Here is a 19,668-nt window from a genome sequence, read left to right on the forward strand (position 1 = left end):
GGACATTCACAGAGTTGTCCTGAAGCCACTCCTTATACAGTATATCTTGGCTGTGTGCTTAGGGTCGTTGTCCTGCTGAAAGATATGAACCATCGCCCCAGTCTGAGGTCAAGAGCGCTCTGGAGCAAGTTTTTATCCAGGATGTCTCTGTACATTGCTGCAGTCATCTTTCCCTTTATCCTGACTAGTCTCCCAGTTCCTGCCGCTGAAAAACATCCCCACAGCATGATACTGCCACCACCATGCTTCACTGTAGGGATGGTATTGGCTTGTTGATGAGCAGTGACTGGTTTCCTCCAAATGTGACGCCTGGCATTCACACCGAGTTCAATCTTTGTCTCATCAGACCAGAGAATTTTGTTTCTCATGGTCTGAGAGTCCTTCTGGTGCCTTTTGGCAAACTCCAGATGGGCTGCTATGTGCCTTTTACTAAGAAGTGGCTTCCATCTGGCCACTCTACCATATAGGCCTGATTGGTGGATTGCTGCAGAGATGGTTGTCTTTCTGGAAGGTCCTCCTCACTCCACAGAGGACCTCTGACAGAGTGACCATCGGGTTCTTGGTCACCTCCCTGACTAAGGCCCTTCTTGCCTGATCGCTCAGTTTAGATGGCCGGCCAGCTCCTGGTGGTTTCGAACTTCTTCCACTTACGGATGATGGAGGCCACTGTGCTCATTGGGACCTTCGAAGCAGCAGAAATTTTTCTGTAAACTTCCCCAGATTTGTGCCTCGAGACATTCCTGTCTAAGAGGTCTACAGACAATTCCTTTAAGAGCGGCGTAACACACTCACAGACGCCCCTGTGGCTGTAAAGCCATGATTAACGTGGGAGCACAAAGTACTTCTCATCCCTCCCCTCTGAAAGAGCTCGGCCAATAAGCTCTCTCTAGACCTCCGGCTGTGAGAGGTTACAGCATCACCTGGGAATCAAACCAGTGTTCTCCAGATGATAGGGCGAGCACTTTACCACTGTGTCACTCGGAGGCCCTTTCTCAACTGTTTTATTTTTTAATAATTTGCAAAAATCTCAAGCAAACTTTCTTCATGTTGTCATTATGGGGTGTGTAGAATTCTAAGGAAACTTTTTAATCCATTTTAGTATAAGGCTGTGACATAAAATGTGGAAAAAGTGATGCGCTGTAAATACTTTCTGGATGCACTGTACATATTAACATGCAGTGTTTACAGAATTTAAACAGAAAAATGCTGTGGCGAAAATCATAGCATGAGCATTAAGCACCAAAACCACGACTTGGTGTCTCTTAGTCATAGCAAAACAAGAAATAAGGAAATACACTCAGGACATACTGTATAACAGGGTTCATACAGTATCTGTTTTGGTAAACGAATTTCAATAATTTTCCATGACTTCCCCTAGGACTTCAAGCTACACATTTAAGAATCATTTAAAAAATTAAATAAAGGGCTCTACCCATTTAAGAAAAAGTAAACTAAGCTGTTGTGTTGAGCAACCAGCTGTTATGATCTTAATGATTCAGTCCTCCTTCGGATATGAATAAACATTTCATTGCATATTATTTTACCAATAGTCATGTTTTGCTCTCTTATTGCATGGTTTACTTTCCATCTGGTCTGATGATAGCGAGCTGAAAAACCTCAAACTTATATATCTGTTCTAGCTATAACTGAATAGGTTGGCATTCATTTATTCCTCACTTTGAGAGCAATTACATGTTTTTTTTTTATTGATTGATTTTCATAGTACACAACATAAATAAGGTCTGGGTGAACTGATGTGTGTTTGATCATCCACCATGTTCAATTCAATTTAATTCAATTCAATTTTATTTGTATAGCGCTTTTAGCAATTTTCATTGACGCAAAGCAGCTTTACACAGTCAAAAGAATTATTTAAGTTTGTATGAAATGTGAATTTGTATGAATCAAGATGGTCATTTTGAAAAGGATATTTTAGAGCAAGTTACAATACATTCTTGGCATAATTTATTTTGACTGATTAATATTTAAAGAGGAATTACTTTAACATTTAAAGCAATCTTGACTGTAGGAGACAGAGTAGGTGACAGTGAACTGATATCCATATGTGGATGTAAATGTGAAATGTCCCATTTATTTAAACATTGGGATAAAATAAAATATTAATATATTGGTGTTAGATACTTCCTCTATAAAATAAACTGTCCATACTTAAATAAAATTTATATTCTGACACTCGCGCTCCACTGTCTGTGCTGTTACTCACAAGTGTGTTAAAGCAGCGCTCTTAAAATCTCTCTGTGGCAGATTACGTTTTTTTAGTCTGTGCTAACATTTTTACTTACCCTCTGTGTGCGTACATGCACCTTAATATTCAACTAATAATCAGAATAACAGACTAATCAGAATGAAAATGCACCATGTAATGATCTCAACTGAAACGCTGGAACCTGGTCCAGCCCGATTGGCATGAATTTTTATTTGGATGAGAGAGGAGTTATAAACATTTGAAAATCCATTTAATAGATAATATTAGTCGTGCAATCACTTGATCAGGGCGTTTCTACCTTGCTTGTTGCACAGACAACTCCAAAATATTAAAGTCTAGGGGTAGGTAGGTAGATAAGGTATTGGACTACTGATCAGAAGGTTTAAACCCCAGCACCACAAAGTTGTCCCTGTTTGGCTTTTAATCTTCAATTCCTCAGGTGTAGAAAATGAGATAAAATGTAAGTTGCTCTAGATAAGGGAGTCTGCCAAATGTGCAAATGTAAATGTATAAACAGAACAAATTAAACTGAACAGTGGTTAAGTCATCATCATGACTTGCAATACAATGCAATGTTTACTGCAGTTGTGTTTCATTTTTTGTAGAAAATCTGTACTTCCTCATAAAACTATGTCCATTTAATGTCACATCCATAACGATAAAATTCTAGATACTTCGGGAAGTTTTTAGCTGTTTTTTTTTTTTTACTTTTTTAGAATTTTCTAGATTTTCATGACCATACATGACTATATCCTGAGGGGCAACAGCACTAAAAGATCTAATCAATATCGAGCCTGAGGAGTGGAGGGTTGTAGAAGCTTAGAGAGGTAAAATGCAGCAATATAATGCGTTAGAAGTCAGTAGGTTTGCATGCAAGTTAGAAGTCAGAGTTTGCATTTTATTCATTGTTAAATGGGTAACCAGTGCAACTGTCAGAGTCCAGCTATAATGCATGGTGAATGTCTGGTATGAATAATAATTCCAGTAGGAGAATTTTAAATGTGTTGGTGTCTTTTTCCGAGATTTTTGTTGGTGGCTAAATATAAGGTTAAAATTAAAATGATTTGTCAAAATTAATCTGGGAGTTTGAATATTTGTTAAAGGTTTAACCATGACACCATTCATTTATAAGGAGCATAAAAACCCTGGAATGATGGAGTACACTTACAAGCACTACTGCAGCAGCAGGTCCAACGAAAGCATATAGCAGTCCTCCCTCCAGAGAGAGCCAACAGCTGCATAAAGGAACACCAATCGTTAGCGAAATCCCATTACAGTTCACATAATGTATTAGGTTAACATGGCCTATTGGATTTTCAGCAGAGAGACAGAGAGAGAGAGAGGAGGTAGTCTTACTATTGTGGAGTCCCATAGCCTTTTGCTTTTGTGAATCCTATTGAGATAGCAACCACCAATGCAGGCAAACCTAAAATCAGAGAAACACTCAGATATGGACTGCACTTGGGCAACACCGCATTAACCAACCACCATCTTCCACCAACAGCGGTGTATATTCCAACATTGCTAATGCCTTTACCACAAAACCTTTTTACTTTTTTTACTTTTACTTTTACTTTACTTTTGACGCTTGGTATTAGTTTATTACCAAATCTTTTGCTTTTAATGTAGCTTGTAGCTTTAAACGTCTAAATGTAAATGTTTTTGTATTATTTTTGCCCTTTATAACCCAAGTATCTCCAAGTTTCATCTTTCCTTAGTGCTTGGCTTGAAGAGAAAGATTTCTAACAGCCAGATCACATAGTCAATTGTATAATAAAAGTTTAGATTTTTTAAAATGCTGGTTTTGGCACTTTTAGTACAGGTATACCATGCAACACTACTAAATCTGCCACCCAAATGTATGCGATTTAATTAGAGTTAGCGTGCTTACTAGACTTGACATTTGGAAGGACTGTCATTTTGTTACTTTTAAGTGCACGCTGATTCAACCTCGTTATAAACATGCTAAATGTAGTTCAGAATGATTTATGAAAATGGTCATGACATTTTATAACCATTTTTCATGCCCTACATATTGTAGCATTTTACCACCAGAAAGGGTGTTGGAGAGATGAGTGAGCTTAATTGCTGCCCAATGCAATGGCTGTGAGTACTTTATTTAACACACAGCATGTATAGCATGAGCAGCACATTCACACAAGAATCACATCCAATTTAGCCTTAGCATAAACCGGAACACATTCAACAGGTCACACACACTCCACACACAAACATGGCCGAAGCCCCCAGCCCAAACAACCTTCCCCAACAGGGTGAACACATTGCAAACCCCCCGCAATGCATGATGGTCGTCAGCTGCCGCCCCGCCTACGCCACAATATTTTCCCATGGTATTTGTATTGGTATGAAATTAAATATTTAAGTTTAAAAGTTACATCGCTATTGAAATTAGGAAAATTCTATGAATTAATTATTCTAAGTTGGCCAACACAGCTGTGTAATTTGGTTTAGATGGTAGCACATACAGATTATTAAAAGGACCTACAGTACATGAGGCACATTTACTTTGGAATACAAGAATAGGAACCAAGCACAAATGGGACACAATGGCTGATATTTAATCAAATTATCAGCACTCTAGTGTAATATTAAATTATGCTTGTGTCTATACCGAGATAGAGTCTTAAATATGAAGGTTTTGTTTTCTTTTTTTTTTTTTTTACCTTCTATGTTTTAACATTTACTGCATGGCAATGCGGTTACAAAGGAAATTTAATTATACTGTACACATAAGAAAAAGTTGCACCCTCTAATACGTCATTGAACCGCTTTTAGCTTTGAGTATGGCTGTAATATCGATTAGATAAGCTTATGCAATATCACAACATTTATTTCTGTCCAGAGTTGCATTTCTCTCCAAGATTCTGTACTGATGATGAGTCTCTGTGATAACCAAACTGCATGATACAAAGCCAATAATTATAAGAAAGACCAAAGCAGACACAGGAATAGCTAGATACTCACCCCATCCCAGACAGAGAAAGCGTTTGCGGATGAGTCTGGTCCGCACCTTTCCTGTAACAGCCATGTAGGACTGCCAGGCCTCAGTCAGAACCCAGCAAAATGATGCCAGGAAGAAAAAGTGCAGAAAAGCTGTAGTCATTGTGCAGATGCCCTGTGCATACAGCATGAGAGAGGGAGAGATTTTATTTTATACTCCATTCAGAGCAATAAACATGACTTATTCTTACTGCAGAAACACAAAATGGAGAATATTTAGTCATGAAACAGCCAGACTTGATGACAGGTTAAGCACTGACTTTCCATGACCCTTTTTGTTACAAGTTTCACTCTGAAGATTTATGGTACAATTAGTGCACCAAGCACCAGCCATATATTTTTAAGGGCATGTGAAGTCCAGAATTACACACTGTTCTCTAGTTATGATTTTCTTGAATAACAGGCATGCTTAAAAGACTCCATTATATAACAACTGCATGCAAATTTGTGAACCTTAGCTTGTTAGGTCTCAGACTTATTCAACACCCTGAGCAGGGAGAGAAAATCAAGGGTGATTCGGGGTAGGGGATTTATCTGAACATCTTAAGGCCTTGAGCCGTGAGTTGTGATTGAATCACTTAAGATGTTGTTTGCATGGCATACATTTGTAATCATGTAAATGCATTTACATTGGGATTAATTGCATTTTAGGGGGATAAAGAACCACAAAAAAGGCTACTACATAAAAACAAAGCAATGTTCTAATGCATTTAGTGAACAGCTTAAAATCAGACAAAAAGGCTGCGGTCCAAGCATACATGATTGAATCAGAGACAAACAAGAGACTCTAAGAATTTTAACCAAGGATACAACAGGAGGTTTTGGAATGTTAGTAAGTAGTTTTATTTTATTTTGACTTGTTCTTTTTGCATGTTTCCACATCATCTACACATACTGTATACAGCATGCTTTCTGTAATGGTTATTTCAATGGCAGTCTTGTATGTCTGATAGAAAACTTTATGCCCAATGATGAAACAAAAATCATCAAAATAGGTTCAGAAATTAATTGAATTACAGCCAATTTTCAGAGAAGTCTGCAGCTCTCATATACATTATATTTGTTTACTAGCCGATCTTGACCGCTCCAATATGGTGGATCCACACATGCATAGCAACGGCTTACAACAGTGGCTACTGTTCTACAGTACTGTATATACAGTATACAAGAGCAAAACACACATTCAAAACCATTCAGGAAGCATGTTCAGCAAGAAAACACTGATAATGTTACGTCATCTTAAACAACAATCTGTCTCCATAGTAATTGCTTTCAAGTAATTATGAATTGCCTCTGAACCATCCGTGTTGAATTTTTTCAAATCCCTCTCTAATCCCTAATTGAGGGCACTTGGTGTATGGAACATAGGAATGTATACCATAGCTTTCCATTTAGTGGTATTTGGAATTCAACCCCAGAAATTCTATGGCTTGTTATCCGTTTGCCACATTGTGCTGGCAAGACCTTAAAACTTCTTTCAGCCCTGCTCACAGTCATTTAAAGAAATTTACTCCAGAACTGTCTCTATGTAACACAAAGTGGTTAAAATACACCAGCAGGTTTTTTTTTTCAAGTTACTTCATGTCGCACTTTGGTCTCTCTAGTCTTTCTGGCTATGGTGCTTATGGTTAGTATGCAAAACCTAAATGGCAGAACTTCGGAAATGTTCAGGTCTGTTCAGCCGGCTGTGTAAAGGGCGGTATATTCTCATTCTTACATACAATCTTAACATATTTACACTCACACTATGTTAATAAAAGTAAAGTAAGTATACTTTTGTCTCTCCATGTCACCACAATAGGTTTAAATCATAATTATGATGTGACAGAATTTTACAATTTTAGCTTTAATCCAAAAGTAAAAAAAAAAAAAAAAAATCCATATGCCAAATGATCATAGCCATTGTTAAAAAATTCCTTCTGTTTTGCTGGCTCAGAAATTGGACAAAATAATTATTATGTATAATATAAGAATTACTTTAACTACTTTGCAGTCCATGACCATACATGATGGAAATATTTATCCACATTTATTCTGAATTTAGGAAGATAAACTGGAAAAAAGTTTGCACCTTTACCAACTAATACTGTTACACTAATAAAGTCAAGGAAGACAGTTCTTTTGATGTATCTGGCAAAGCAATTCATGCACATATTTAGACCTAATGTTCAGCCTGCCTGTACTCTCTGTGAATATGATAATGAATCATTTCATTTTCCTTAAATGAGTCATTCTATGATTTTGTGTACATTTCATACAAGTAAAAAGGACAAAAACAGTGTTCCTTCCCAATAGACCAAATGGCTATTTAAATACCTTCAGTGTAAAATATCTGCTAGTTGCAAAGCTTAAAAATTGGGTAGACTGGGTAACACATTTTACAGGTAAAATAGTTGGCAATTGTCCTTGCTTTGACCCTTAATTTTAGTGGTAGGACGCACCTGGCTTACTACTTCTTATTTTTATAAACAGTTTACCATTATATTTAATGAGATAATTACATTAAAAACATACATTAAACCTGTATGTATAAATATCTGTATGTCCATAACAATGTGCATAACATAGTTAATTTACTGACTGACAATGAGCTACGTATTATGGATCCAATACGGAGCATGGTCAAAAAAAGTCACACACACCATTTCTATTTTTTTTTTTTTTTGATTGTGCCATACATTGCTGTGGCATCGTTTCGGAAAGCTTATGCCACAGTTCTGTCCAAGGTCACATTAAGTTCTCTCCAAGATCTTGTACTGATGATGGGAGAGTCGGACCACTGCATAAAGTTCAGTATATTTCATTCAGTATATTAATATAGTCAGCTTATCATTTTAGACACTTAATCTTGCTTAACCCTAAAGCAACCTCAGATCTTAACACTGACCCCACAGGCTTGTATGGTGGGCACGAGGAGGCACTCATGGGTGCATCATTTCATCCACCTCTACTCTTATCTTATCTTATCACTCTGGAACAGTGTAGATCTGGACTCATCAAACCACAAGACCTCTTTCCATCGCTCCACAGTCTATTTTTTGTTCTTTCTAGCATATTGAAGCCTTTTTTTAAATTACCCTCACTGATAAGTAGTTTCTCAAGGCTACACACCTGTTTAGCCCCAATTTCTTGGGTTTTTTTCAGCTAGTGTAGGTGTTGTTTTTTTAACAGTACTAAATCACGATCATTATTATTATTTTTTTTTTTTGCCAAACTTTGCCATGGGATGGTCTTCTGATATCGGTGTTTGATTAATGAGAAGCTTCTCACTGCATCAGTTAGGGTTAAACACATTATTGTCAGCTGAAACATATTAATCACTGCAGTAATTATCCAATAAAAGGCTCCTGATGATTTGCTTAGTTAAATCCAGACGGTGATTTCTTTTGGCTGGGTAGTAAGAGAAAAATGAGAGAGCATTTATATGTGTTTAATATGTATGCCACAGAGAGGAAAATATAAAATAATGGATGAGAACCATTACAGTTAACAACATTTTTTTTTTTTTTTTTAGTAATTAGTCTTTTGAAAAAAAAAAAAAAAAAAAAGTTGTTGTTACCTCTAATGGTTCTTATCCATTATTTTTAAATAAAAAAAACCCCTTAACTGCAAAAGCAGGCATGGCAAAAATTGTCAATTATAACAATTTTCAAGCTAAATAAAGCAAATAATGCACATAGTGTTTGTGTGATATTACAAATGCTTTTCTTTAATAGGTAAAATAGGACTTATTAAGAAAATATATTATAAAAGTTTAAAAATGTATATCTTACAGACTTTTTCAAATGGTTACACACTAAAACTGGTGCACACAATAGTAAAAACTATTTCTTAAAAACTCTAAGCACATTTACTTTGTGTTCATTCAAAGAGCAATTCCAAATCACATTTTAGTGCACTGACACAAAGTCTTAGCATTTAGCATAATTTTTATACTCAAGCCTCATTTTTTTCACATAGAAATCACTGGTCAAACTCAATATGCCAAACTCAAATGACCATTTAGTCCCACGTTACAGTTGCTCAATCTCAAGTGCATACATATTTCTGTCAGACCATAAACAAGATCTCAGATGACCTCTACTGTGTTAGAAAACAATGGAGAAACTTAATCTGTCATTTGCTATTTGGGAGGAACTAGTATGTGCACTAGTATATCTTCATTAATGAGGTGGGATTCAATCTCAACAAAACCAGATGGAAGGGAATGAGCATTATTGGTCACTGTGCCACAGTTGATGTCCTTGGCCTGTGTGGTGGAAATGTCCCATGAGTCACTGTAGTTGTATGATTAATCATCATGCAGGTCCACAACTGGTTCAATATCTACTTAAGATTTTCAGTTCTTTATCTGGCACCCTGCTCCCTCTCACTCAATTCAATAGAAAAACTTTGTTTTCAGCCTGGAGTTGGAACGTATATGATCACAAACCTCATGCACATACGACCCGACTCCAGGCAATGGAAGAGGCATGTGGTGATCCTGGTACAGACACCCGCCAGGTCTGGATTCATCATTCAAGCAGCCAATATACCAATATGCTGACTGGCTGGGGAAAATATGGCTTGTTATGTCTATGTGTCTGATTAGGATCAGAGGCCAGATGCAGACTAATTTATTATATATATATTTGTATTATTATTTACATGAATTTATTAGTTATTTTTGCAACATGCCTACAAACATTTATTTACCAGTAACAAAGATTTGCTTAATTACCTTTTGGAATTTATTTATAATATATATATATATATATATATATATATATATATATATATATATATATAATACACTACTTTAGCGCATTATGGCAACGGTATTTCCTATATTTACTGTAAAACTGCAGCCTGTCAAAAAGAAAATTGAAACTTCATTAAATATAAAAAAATAATGTAATTCTACACACACTAGAATATTTAACGTTGCCTCATGAAACCAAAATATTTCTACAGTATGTATTATAAACTCAAGGCTCAACAAGACCTATTTATATACTGTAAGTAAAAAAAAGAAAAAGTCAGTTCTGAGAAGAGAGAACTTGGTTTGAAATGCGGGAATATAAGAGATTTGTGCAGTTTTGGCCCAAAGGAAGAGTTTTGAGAAAATGAGCTTTAGTTTCAAAAAATTTATTTTAAATTTATGCCAACATTGTAATTTTGATTTTACATGGAAAATTAACTTTTTTCCTGTGTACAAAGTTCAACTGACAAATTTGAATCTTTTATAACAATTACAATTTAAATAATGAAAAGGCTTTTTTATTAAGAATATTATATTGTATGGGGCTTTTTTTTTTATTCATAATTGCTAATGAGCTAAAAATAGCTCCTAGGGTACAACAGTTCAAAATGCGCTCTGGTTACTGAAAATTTAAATGAAGGCATTGAATATATCTTTGTAAATTTCATTTTATACTTCGATTACATACACAGCATTCTTGTTCAGATTAATATACTTCTGATTTATTTTGTTTTGTCTATTCATGCATAATATAAAACTGAACCCCCTTCACTATTGCCTATTTATTGATTTCTGTGTCAGTGTGTCACAATAGCAACATTGACTGCAACATATTGATAGGTTATATCTTATTTTATTGTAAATTTGCACACAGCACATTGATTCGCTCAACACCAAACCCCCACCCCCTTAAAAACTAATTGACAACGGACCCATCTGTAAATAGCCCCTCCTCTCCATACGCACTCTGAAATGGCTAGGTTCGATAATGAGATCACTCATGAAACGCTTGTGAACACATGACAACTCATATTGTTGAACAGGTTTGCCAAAAGCGTTTTTAGAGCAATTGTGAAGAATTTTAAGATACAGCTTTTTATTAAAAAACAAGATGCTAAAAGCAAAAGTCGAATAAAATCATGATTTTAATTTTATGACTGAATTGTTGCATACAGATTAGCTGTGTCAGTAGGATGCACACCTAATATGACAGACCTGGGAACTGCCCTCATTATTGAACACAGCATGATCATACTGTATGTGGGATGAAGGGTTTCTTTTGGCCAGCTTTGACGGATTGGTTGGGTTCTTACGCAAGTGAGCAACTTTTGTCATCTTGGCCTGGAAAATGTGTCTTGAGCAGGTAATACTGTAGAAAAAATAGGGCTAATTTTAGACTTTTACTGCAGGTTTTTTTTTTTATTTTTTTATTTTAACAGAAGAAGAAGCTTTATGGTCTTTAAATAAAACACAATGCAGTGTCCATGATTTAGACAAATTTAACTGTATCCTGTGTAGATGTGAAAGTGGTATCATAGCAACAGCTCTAGTGGAGCTGGTGGGTGTGCACCCTGTATGCTAAAATTAGCCAAAATGCCAAACGATGCCTAAGTGGGACAATAGAAGAAAAAGTTATGAAATGTGACAAAGATAAGCCCAAGCTAAAGTTGAGTTTCCTGAGTTGAGTTTTGGTACTAGCACTACTGTCAGCTACCACTAAGAATAGAATCTACTGCTAAGGGAAACACTGGGCCATGAAACATTTTATAAATCAGTTTCCCAACAGCTTTTGAGCTGTAATTCCTAAAGGATTGAGGAAATGGTTTTGAAAAACCCCTTCATTTTAAGCTGAAAGTGTACACTTTACATCTTGATTGTATTGTGGTGGCGTACTGCGTACAAAATTGTGTCAATGTCCATATACTTATAGACATGAGTATACAGTTAATCTCCTTAATCAATGAAATATTCCCATTAGGTTGAGTCCTTGAACATGGACCTTAACCATCATCCGCTCAGCTCATTTGTAAATCACTTTAAATAAAAGCATCTGCCAAATCTAAATGTTAAATGTTCACTTTCGCCCTCAAGCAGTGCAACGGTAAAGTGTCTATCCTATCATCCGGAGATCCCAAGTTCGATCCATAGCCAGCAGTCTAGAGAGCAGATAGGCCACACTCCCTCGGAGATGAATGGCCTATCTGCACTCTCAGATCAATCATGGTGACATGAGTTAATCATGGGCATGTGTGAGCTCACGCAAGCTGAAGGTCCGGATAGTGCTTTCCTCTGAGTATCACTATCACTATGTGATAGTGTGACACTCTCCCTGGTTGGTACTATAGTTGTTGGTAGTTAATAGGAGAGTGCCCTAACAGATGGGTGGGAATTGACTATGCCTACTGTAGATCAGGAAAAGAATCTTGGACGATGTTCACTTTAATTCTATATAGAAATTTGGAAATTTTGGTTAAAAGTACGCAAACAGTTGTAACAATGCAATAATGTGATGCAAGAAAAAACAACTGTTCTACAAGTGACCCACAATATCAGAGCAGGATGAAATAAGCTGGCTAGCATAAACTGTCAATTGAAAAAAGTGGCTTTTCCTTTAATTTGTCATCTTTCTGTATTGTCATTTGCTTTTGATAATACAAAACATAAAATAAACAATTTGTTTTGCTTTCTAAAAACTGCTGCTTTACATAATAATCTACTGTACATGGATGCTGACTAAAAGCCATGGCTCATAGCATCCTAGACACCCTGGTGTCCCTGCCATATGGTCTTCTGGTAATTACAGATGGCAAAACTGATGCAGACATTTTTGGTTAATCTTGCAACCAAAGCTCGAACCAACAATAAATTGTGATTTCAGTGGTCAAATATTGAGTGTCCCATTTGAGCATAATTTTTCTGGGTATAATAGTGTACACGTAAGCCAAACTATGTATCTATCTATTATTCATACATGCATACATACAGGCACAGACACATGCCTAAACCTAGCTTGGCTTTGAAAAAAAAGCTCTTTCTCTCCTAGGATCAACCAAATGTCTTCATAAGGTCAAGACAGTCACATATTCCTAGTACTATGCATATAGGAAATAATAAGCAAAAGTAAAATGCACCATATGCAGTGTAAAAGGTCATAAGTCCAATTGGCAAGATAAACACTTGGCAAGATAAACACATCCGCACTGTTGTGCAAATGAAATTCTACATTTTGATAGTTTTAGATTTTAAATGAAGACCCTATGGTTGAGGGCAACATTACCCCTGACCTACTACTTAACTTCTCACCTAGACCTCTAACTGAACTTGTGTTGAACTGGTGCCACTGGCTGCTGAGCCCTTTCTGAAATCTGAGTGCATGCTGCTGGAGATCTTAAGCCTACCATATCTGTATCTATGGCAACAGAGGAACTGCACCGTGTGATTTAAGTCCAAAGCAGCTGATGCTGACAATGTCAGGGTGAGAATTGTTGAAACAATGGCAATAGGTTTTTTTTAAAGCCTGCTTAATAACAGACATTTTAAATCTCTAAATAGTACCAAGGCCTTGAGCCATACAAAATATATTTTATTATATCCATAGTGATGATTACATTTGTGTGTATGTAAAAATGTTTTTAATGCTTAGTATTTCTTACTAAGCTTTTCCAGAATATACATCTGGCTTTATTAAAAGAAAACAAATTCTAATGCAAAGTAGATGCTTCGCATATCTACTCTACCTTCAGTAATATGAAAATTTTAATAGCAGCTTGTTGCATTAGTAGACAGAAAGGCAGAGTATAGGTTGCCATAGGAACAAGGAACAATCAACAAAATGTTGCTTTCCTCTCGAGTCGGAACGTCAGGATGAGTTACTGTCACATCATGAGCTGTGGTGCTTGCTCATCTCTGCAGTCCCTGAGCTTCACGGTAAATTTACACGTCAGCATACTAAAAAAGACATCATAATATTTGTAACAGTGAAAAGAGCATCACAAACGTGCAGCCTTTAGATTTGTCACGCAGAATGACGCAGTAAGAGCTTGCAGAGTCGCACAAACTCGGTATTCCTCCATGAGCTATGGTTGGTTTTTTAATGAAGGAAACCACTTTCTTATGTTAAATATTACCTTCATAAACTCGAATGTGAAAGACAATACCACATGAATGACTGGAGTCAAAAACTAATAAAGAAAAAAAAGGTTCAGATAATGTCAATAATGTATTATTAACTGATGAACAACTTTTCAATGAAAATCTGCAGGATGATCTATCTTGTGTCTTTGCTCTAGGAAGGGTAAAAACATTAACCAGGTAAAGGTATCTGAATTGACAAACATACAAACCGTGGACTAAAATATAACATTTCCCTTTAAATAGAAAAACGGCAGTCTGTTCAAATAACGTCAGCTCAATTTTAACCCAGAATGGGACTGAAAATAACACTGTGCTACTAACGTCACATTCCCTGCCTTGTTACGCCCCAATTGTGGGTGGGCAAGCATGGCACACAGAATAGGAAACAAAAAAATTTTTGCATTAGACCTAACCTCACTATACCAGAAAGAAAATAGGTCTATGTATAAAAAGAATAATAAACAGGGGACCTATATGATATATACAAACACTGGCCTCACATGTTGTGGGGAAGGAAAAGAGGAAGAGGGGGACATGAACAAGAGTGAGAGAGCTAATAATAAATGCAATGTACTGGCAGTCATAGATACAGCACCATGGAGACAGTGCAGGCTGTAGCCTGAGCTCAGCCACAATTCATTCAGCACACTTCCGGCTACATGCTGGAGAGACCCGTGGGAGTCATATCTGTGCAATGTTTGCTGTTGTCAGCTGCTCTTTCATTGCACTGTATGATTACCTGAGAGACAGGAGAACGGACTGGCACAGGCTGGTTCATCCAGGCAAGATGAATCCACTGGGTCCAATACTGATGCTGTCCCTTCTGAAGAGGGACGACTACATGGTGGTGTTTTAGGAAAAGAGACAGATAGAACCAGACTAGCATCAACTCTCTCACCATTAATAAAAGCAGTGAAGCGACAGTCCAAAACACACATGTCGAAAGCTGTCTGTCTCTGCTCTCAACACACACAGACACACATCACCCCTGAAGGATCATGGTTAAAAAGGCTCTCATGTTGGACTTCTGTTACAAACAGTAATCAATTAAGTAACCAAAAACCACACCACACGGAAGGACAAACTGGGAACATAGTGTACAGTACCTCTAGGCAGCATCAGCCATGAACAAAGCACCCACACTCTACTGTTAAGTACATTTTCATTTCTTATTCACCGTTTTTCTTTATAAGCACCAGAGAACTATAAACTTAATTAATATCTTTCAAGGGAAGGACGTTTGGCAAAAGAATGGTCGTCATATAAGGGCTGCACACCAATATACAGATGATGTAGTTGAGAGAAAATGTCATGTCCTCATTTGAGACCATTCAGGTCTGATGAGGTTAATCAATAGGCACCACTAATAGTCTCCAGTTGGAGGAATATTAATAAAATCATTTAATATCAATTAAAGTTGATGATCAGCATGTATAATAAAAGTAGCAACACAAAGTGTAAAAGAATGGAGAGATCTGAAGATTTGTTTGTTGTGACAGACTATGGATGACAGTTTAGAAGGTTGTGCGCTCCGACTTTTTAGGCTGTCTCTTCTACATGCCTAATGAGCCCCTGATTGATTAAATGGAGAGCAAACTTATAATGTCCTCAGAGCCATAATTGCAACACAGGTTTATGTAAATAAAGAGAACAGACCAAGACAACGTAACAGAGGCTCACGGTCTAGGATCTAACTGTAGAGACGGCTGTACATTCCTGAACCTTATGACAAGCCACAACGTATTGGAGCAGTAAGGCCATTTCTTTAATTTTTTTTGCTATATACTGAAGACTGTTTGGAGTTAAGATTAAATGACGGACACCCAGAGCTGATGGCACCTTTGGTGGCAGACCAGAAATGTTTAAAATGCAGACAGTCTTGAGTAAATAAATCTTAGATTTCCTAGAAAGTACCAATGTGCTATTTCTTACATAAAAATAATCATGTTGGAAAGCATGGCAAAGATTACATCATTGCTAACTGTCCACCATTTAAAACTGCACATAAGGCCTTTTGAGATTGGTCATGTTGGATATAAGGGACATTCGGCTGACACCATTATGAGTAACATCATCAATAAAGATGAAACAGTCATGGTCCTATCTCTACCATGCTTTACAGATCAGTTTGTATTTTTTGTGTCATGAGCAGATCTCTACTTCTACGCACTTTTGTCTTTTCCATCATCTTTTCTAGGACTTTCCAAAATTGTTTATTGACTTTGCTTGAAGCTGCACATGATATAAATTAGATAATTTTTTTTAAACTCCAAACTGTCTTGCTTTTTTCCCATTGACAGCTTTTTGCTCTTCAACAATTAAAGAAAAAAAGGAAAATTAGAAGAACATTTAGAAATTGGCACTGACAGTGCAGTAATCAGCCATTGCCCAAAAACCTAGTCACCAGGCTGCAAGACATCCTTAGTGCCGTCCCAAGCCCGAACACAAATTGGAAGCTTGTGCCAGGAAAGGTGTCCAGTGTAAAACTTGTGCCAAGGTAAATGTATGGAATAGATGGTCCTCTGTGACAACCCCTTAATACGAACAGCCAAAAGAAGAACACCAAGAGAACATGTTCAGAGCTAATCCAAAATAGCACCATAAAACACCCAGGTCTTCAACATATCCACCATATCCAGAGTTCTAATATAAAGTTATAAGGTGAGGTGAAGTTGGACAGAGCCATAACAGAGCCCTGTTAAAAACACACACGCTCAAGCAATCATCATTTTAAAAACTTAAAACCTAAATTTTATATTTCTCTATTTTTTTCCCAGAATTTTCACGTACAAACCCTGTTGGTGAGAGGAATGTAATGAAACATCAGAGATGGCACTGATCAGGCACACATAGGGATAACCAAACATTAATTGAACCTGAATAAACAGTTAGAGAAACCAATATACTTCCAAACACTGTGAACAATTATGCAACTGACTTTGATCAAGATTTCAAGAAGAAAACATCTAACTGAAGAGATTCATTAAAGTAAATGGCACAAAGACTGCTCCACAGTAATTAAAGTGATTTTAGCAATAAGATATAAAGAGAAGATATCAGTAAAAGATATGGTCAGATGAGTCATCTTTGAGAAACAGGTTCTCAACATGTAGGCGGGTTCATGTGAGGTATACATCGAAAAAAAAAAAAGAAAGGCCTTAAATCTTGACTGTTACAGTAAAGGAAGATCCTATATCTCTGTTTGTGCTGTTTTGCTGGAATGGTTTGGGTTCACTTGGCTGCTTAGGTACAAAGGTCACTGCAAATCAATACAAAGTTATTTTGCATCCATCTACAGGGCATGAGAGGTCATTGTTTGGGTTGATGTGCATGAAAATGATATAAATCATGTGCTATGGTCTTTGCAGACACTGGATCCCTGTCTGCTTATGCGAGCTCATGAAAACAGAAAGTTCTTTTGGAGGAATTGTGGTCCCTCTGTCCAATAGAGTCAAAAAGACCTGCCTGTATATTCACAATGGTCAACTTACTAGGCAAGGACTAACAGATAATGTCTCGCATGGTTAACAGGTTTTTTTTTTTTTTTTATAATTTGGAATTTTTTTGAATGTTAGACGTGAGCAAGCTAGCCAGCTGGCCAACGAGCAATTGGCTAGACAACATAGTGTGATAAAGTGAGTGTGACTTTGTCTTACTGTATCTACTTCTACTAGCAGCAGTAATACCAGAACAATAGACCACTGTGTCTCTAAAATGTCATCTTCTTGATAGGCCTTTCTTGTTTACAGAACAGTTGTATAAATGCAATATCATATCCAAAAATATCAGCACTGTCGATTATCTGTTAACTACTGTATGGTATTCAGTATAAGTTCACACTTGCTTTATATAACATACTCCTACTGGTCTCTTGATGACATGAGAGTTCTCAATGCTGTGACTGTAGCACTATTTCCCAAACCACACAACATGCATGTCATTTGGGTAAATAATTTTAATACAAAAAGAATTTGTATTCTGCACTATAGCCAGCTTGACAGAGAAAATGAGTACTACTGTACGTGATTAATTTGTTAGGGATGGGTCAGTTTCATACATTTCATTCTGGCCTCATCATCATGGCACTAGGTCTTCTACTAACATTAAGGAAATAGCTGTGTTCTTTTAACTCAGTTTCCATCACCAGATGTGTTTTTCTTGCAGCATTTAATATGTAAGGTAGTGCTACTTTGAACAATTGTTATATAACAACTTTACTTTCCATAATCTACAGTACACTTTATTTAGTTTATTTTTGTTTGTATCTTTTTCTGTATCACCATGACTGTGGTTCTGCATTCAAAGCAATAATCCCTAGTGGAACGCTAACACTGCTTTATATTACAATGAGTGGAACCGGCATTCCAGTATGTTTTTAAATTAGATATAAAAATCAAGAATTTAGTTTGTGTGTGTTAATCTTGCCCCGAGAAACAGCAGCAAAAAATGCCTTTTTTTTTTTTTACTAATTATGTAAATTCGTGACCAATCAAACATGCAAAGTACTTCATTATCTCGTTACCAAAAGTTAAACAGAAAGACAAAGTGCTGAAAGTAAGGAAAATAGTTTACCGCATTATGTGTTTGTGTCTGTCCCACCAAAATCAGGATGTTGGAGCAGATGATTGAAAGGCAAAAGTTGATCAAAATGATGGACCTCTCAGACCTTATGTACCTAGTATAAATAAATAAAAAGTAGAATAAATAAATGTGTACTTCCCAAATAAACAAAGACAAATCCACATGATAAATCCGTGATAAAATGCATTTTCTCTTTTAAACAAAATAACATTTAAACAAAGTTTACCTCCATAATACAGCATACACAACAGCCAGAGTGATCAAAGCTATGCAAGACAGGCCACAGCCCACAATCAGTGTCACAGAGGGGACTCCTGAGTACTCCATATCCTGTGAATGAGATGAAAACAGTTTGGTAAACATGTATTGCTATAAATGTGTTTATTTATTTTTAGCTGAAATCTTGTAACTATGTAATTATGACAGGATAGTCAAACCACCCCATAGTGTTCTCCAGAACATTACAAAGGCTCCCAACGGTCAATTAATGGGTAAAAATGATTCCAATACAATGCATTTCAGTAAAAAAATAATTATTTTTCATAATTTAATTTAAAACCTGAAACATATTTCAGTCCATTTTTGGTATAATTTTAATGAGGTTTATAGTACAGGTCAAGAGAATAAAAAATCTAGTATCCAAAATTATTTAAATTAAAGTTTCAATTAAGTAATATTCAAACAGTATAAATACAGTGTATCTGTCAGGCTAATTTAATACTCGCATAGGGAAGACTGCTGACATGACAACTGTCCAGAGTACAATCATCGATGCGCAACAGAAAGTCATCACCAAAAAGGCTGGCAGTTTGCAGAATGTGACTGTATATTGAAGGGGGACTCAAAAGAAAAAGTCTGGTACAAAAATGTACATAGGCAACAAGGATCACAACAGCTTTAAGCAGATTGTTAAGCAAAGCTGATTCAATAACTTGGGTAAAAATCACAATGAGTGTAGTGAGGC

General features: G+C 36.4%; 1 protein-coding gene across 2 annotated transcripts in view; it reads right to left on the reverse strand.

Annotated features, from left to right (window-relative positions):
- adgrb3 (adhesion G protein-coupled receptor B3) overlaps window positions 1-19,668 on the reverse strand; it is a 187,934-nt gene that overhangs the window by 12,304 nt on the left and 155,962 nt on the right. For both annotated transcript variants that reach the window (XM_053479702.1, XM_053479701.1), the window contains 5 exons: window positions 18,931-19,034; window positions 18,696-18,798; window positions 5,213-5,363; window positions 3,584-3,653; window positions 3,396-3,462 (listed from right to left, as the gene is read on the reverse strand). In XM_053479702.1, coding sequence (XP_053335677.1) covers window positions 3,396-3,462; window positions 3,584-3,653; window positions 5,213-5,363; window positions 18,696-18,798; window positions 18,931-19,034 — 495 coding nt within the window. The remainder of the gene's footprint in view (window positions 1-3,395; window positions 3,463-3,583; window positions 3,654-5,212; window positions 5,364-18,695; window positions 18,799-18,930; window positions 19,035-19,668) is intronic.

This window comes from Clarias gariepinus, chromosome 20, assembly GCF_024256425.1.
Source record: "Clarias gariepinus isolate MV-2021 ecotype Netherlands chromosome 20, CGAR_prim_01v2, whole genome shotgun sequence".
Taxonomy (NCBI): Eukaryota; Metazoa; Chordata; class Actinopteri; order Siluriformes; family Clariidae; genus Clarias; species Clarias gariepinus.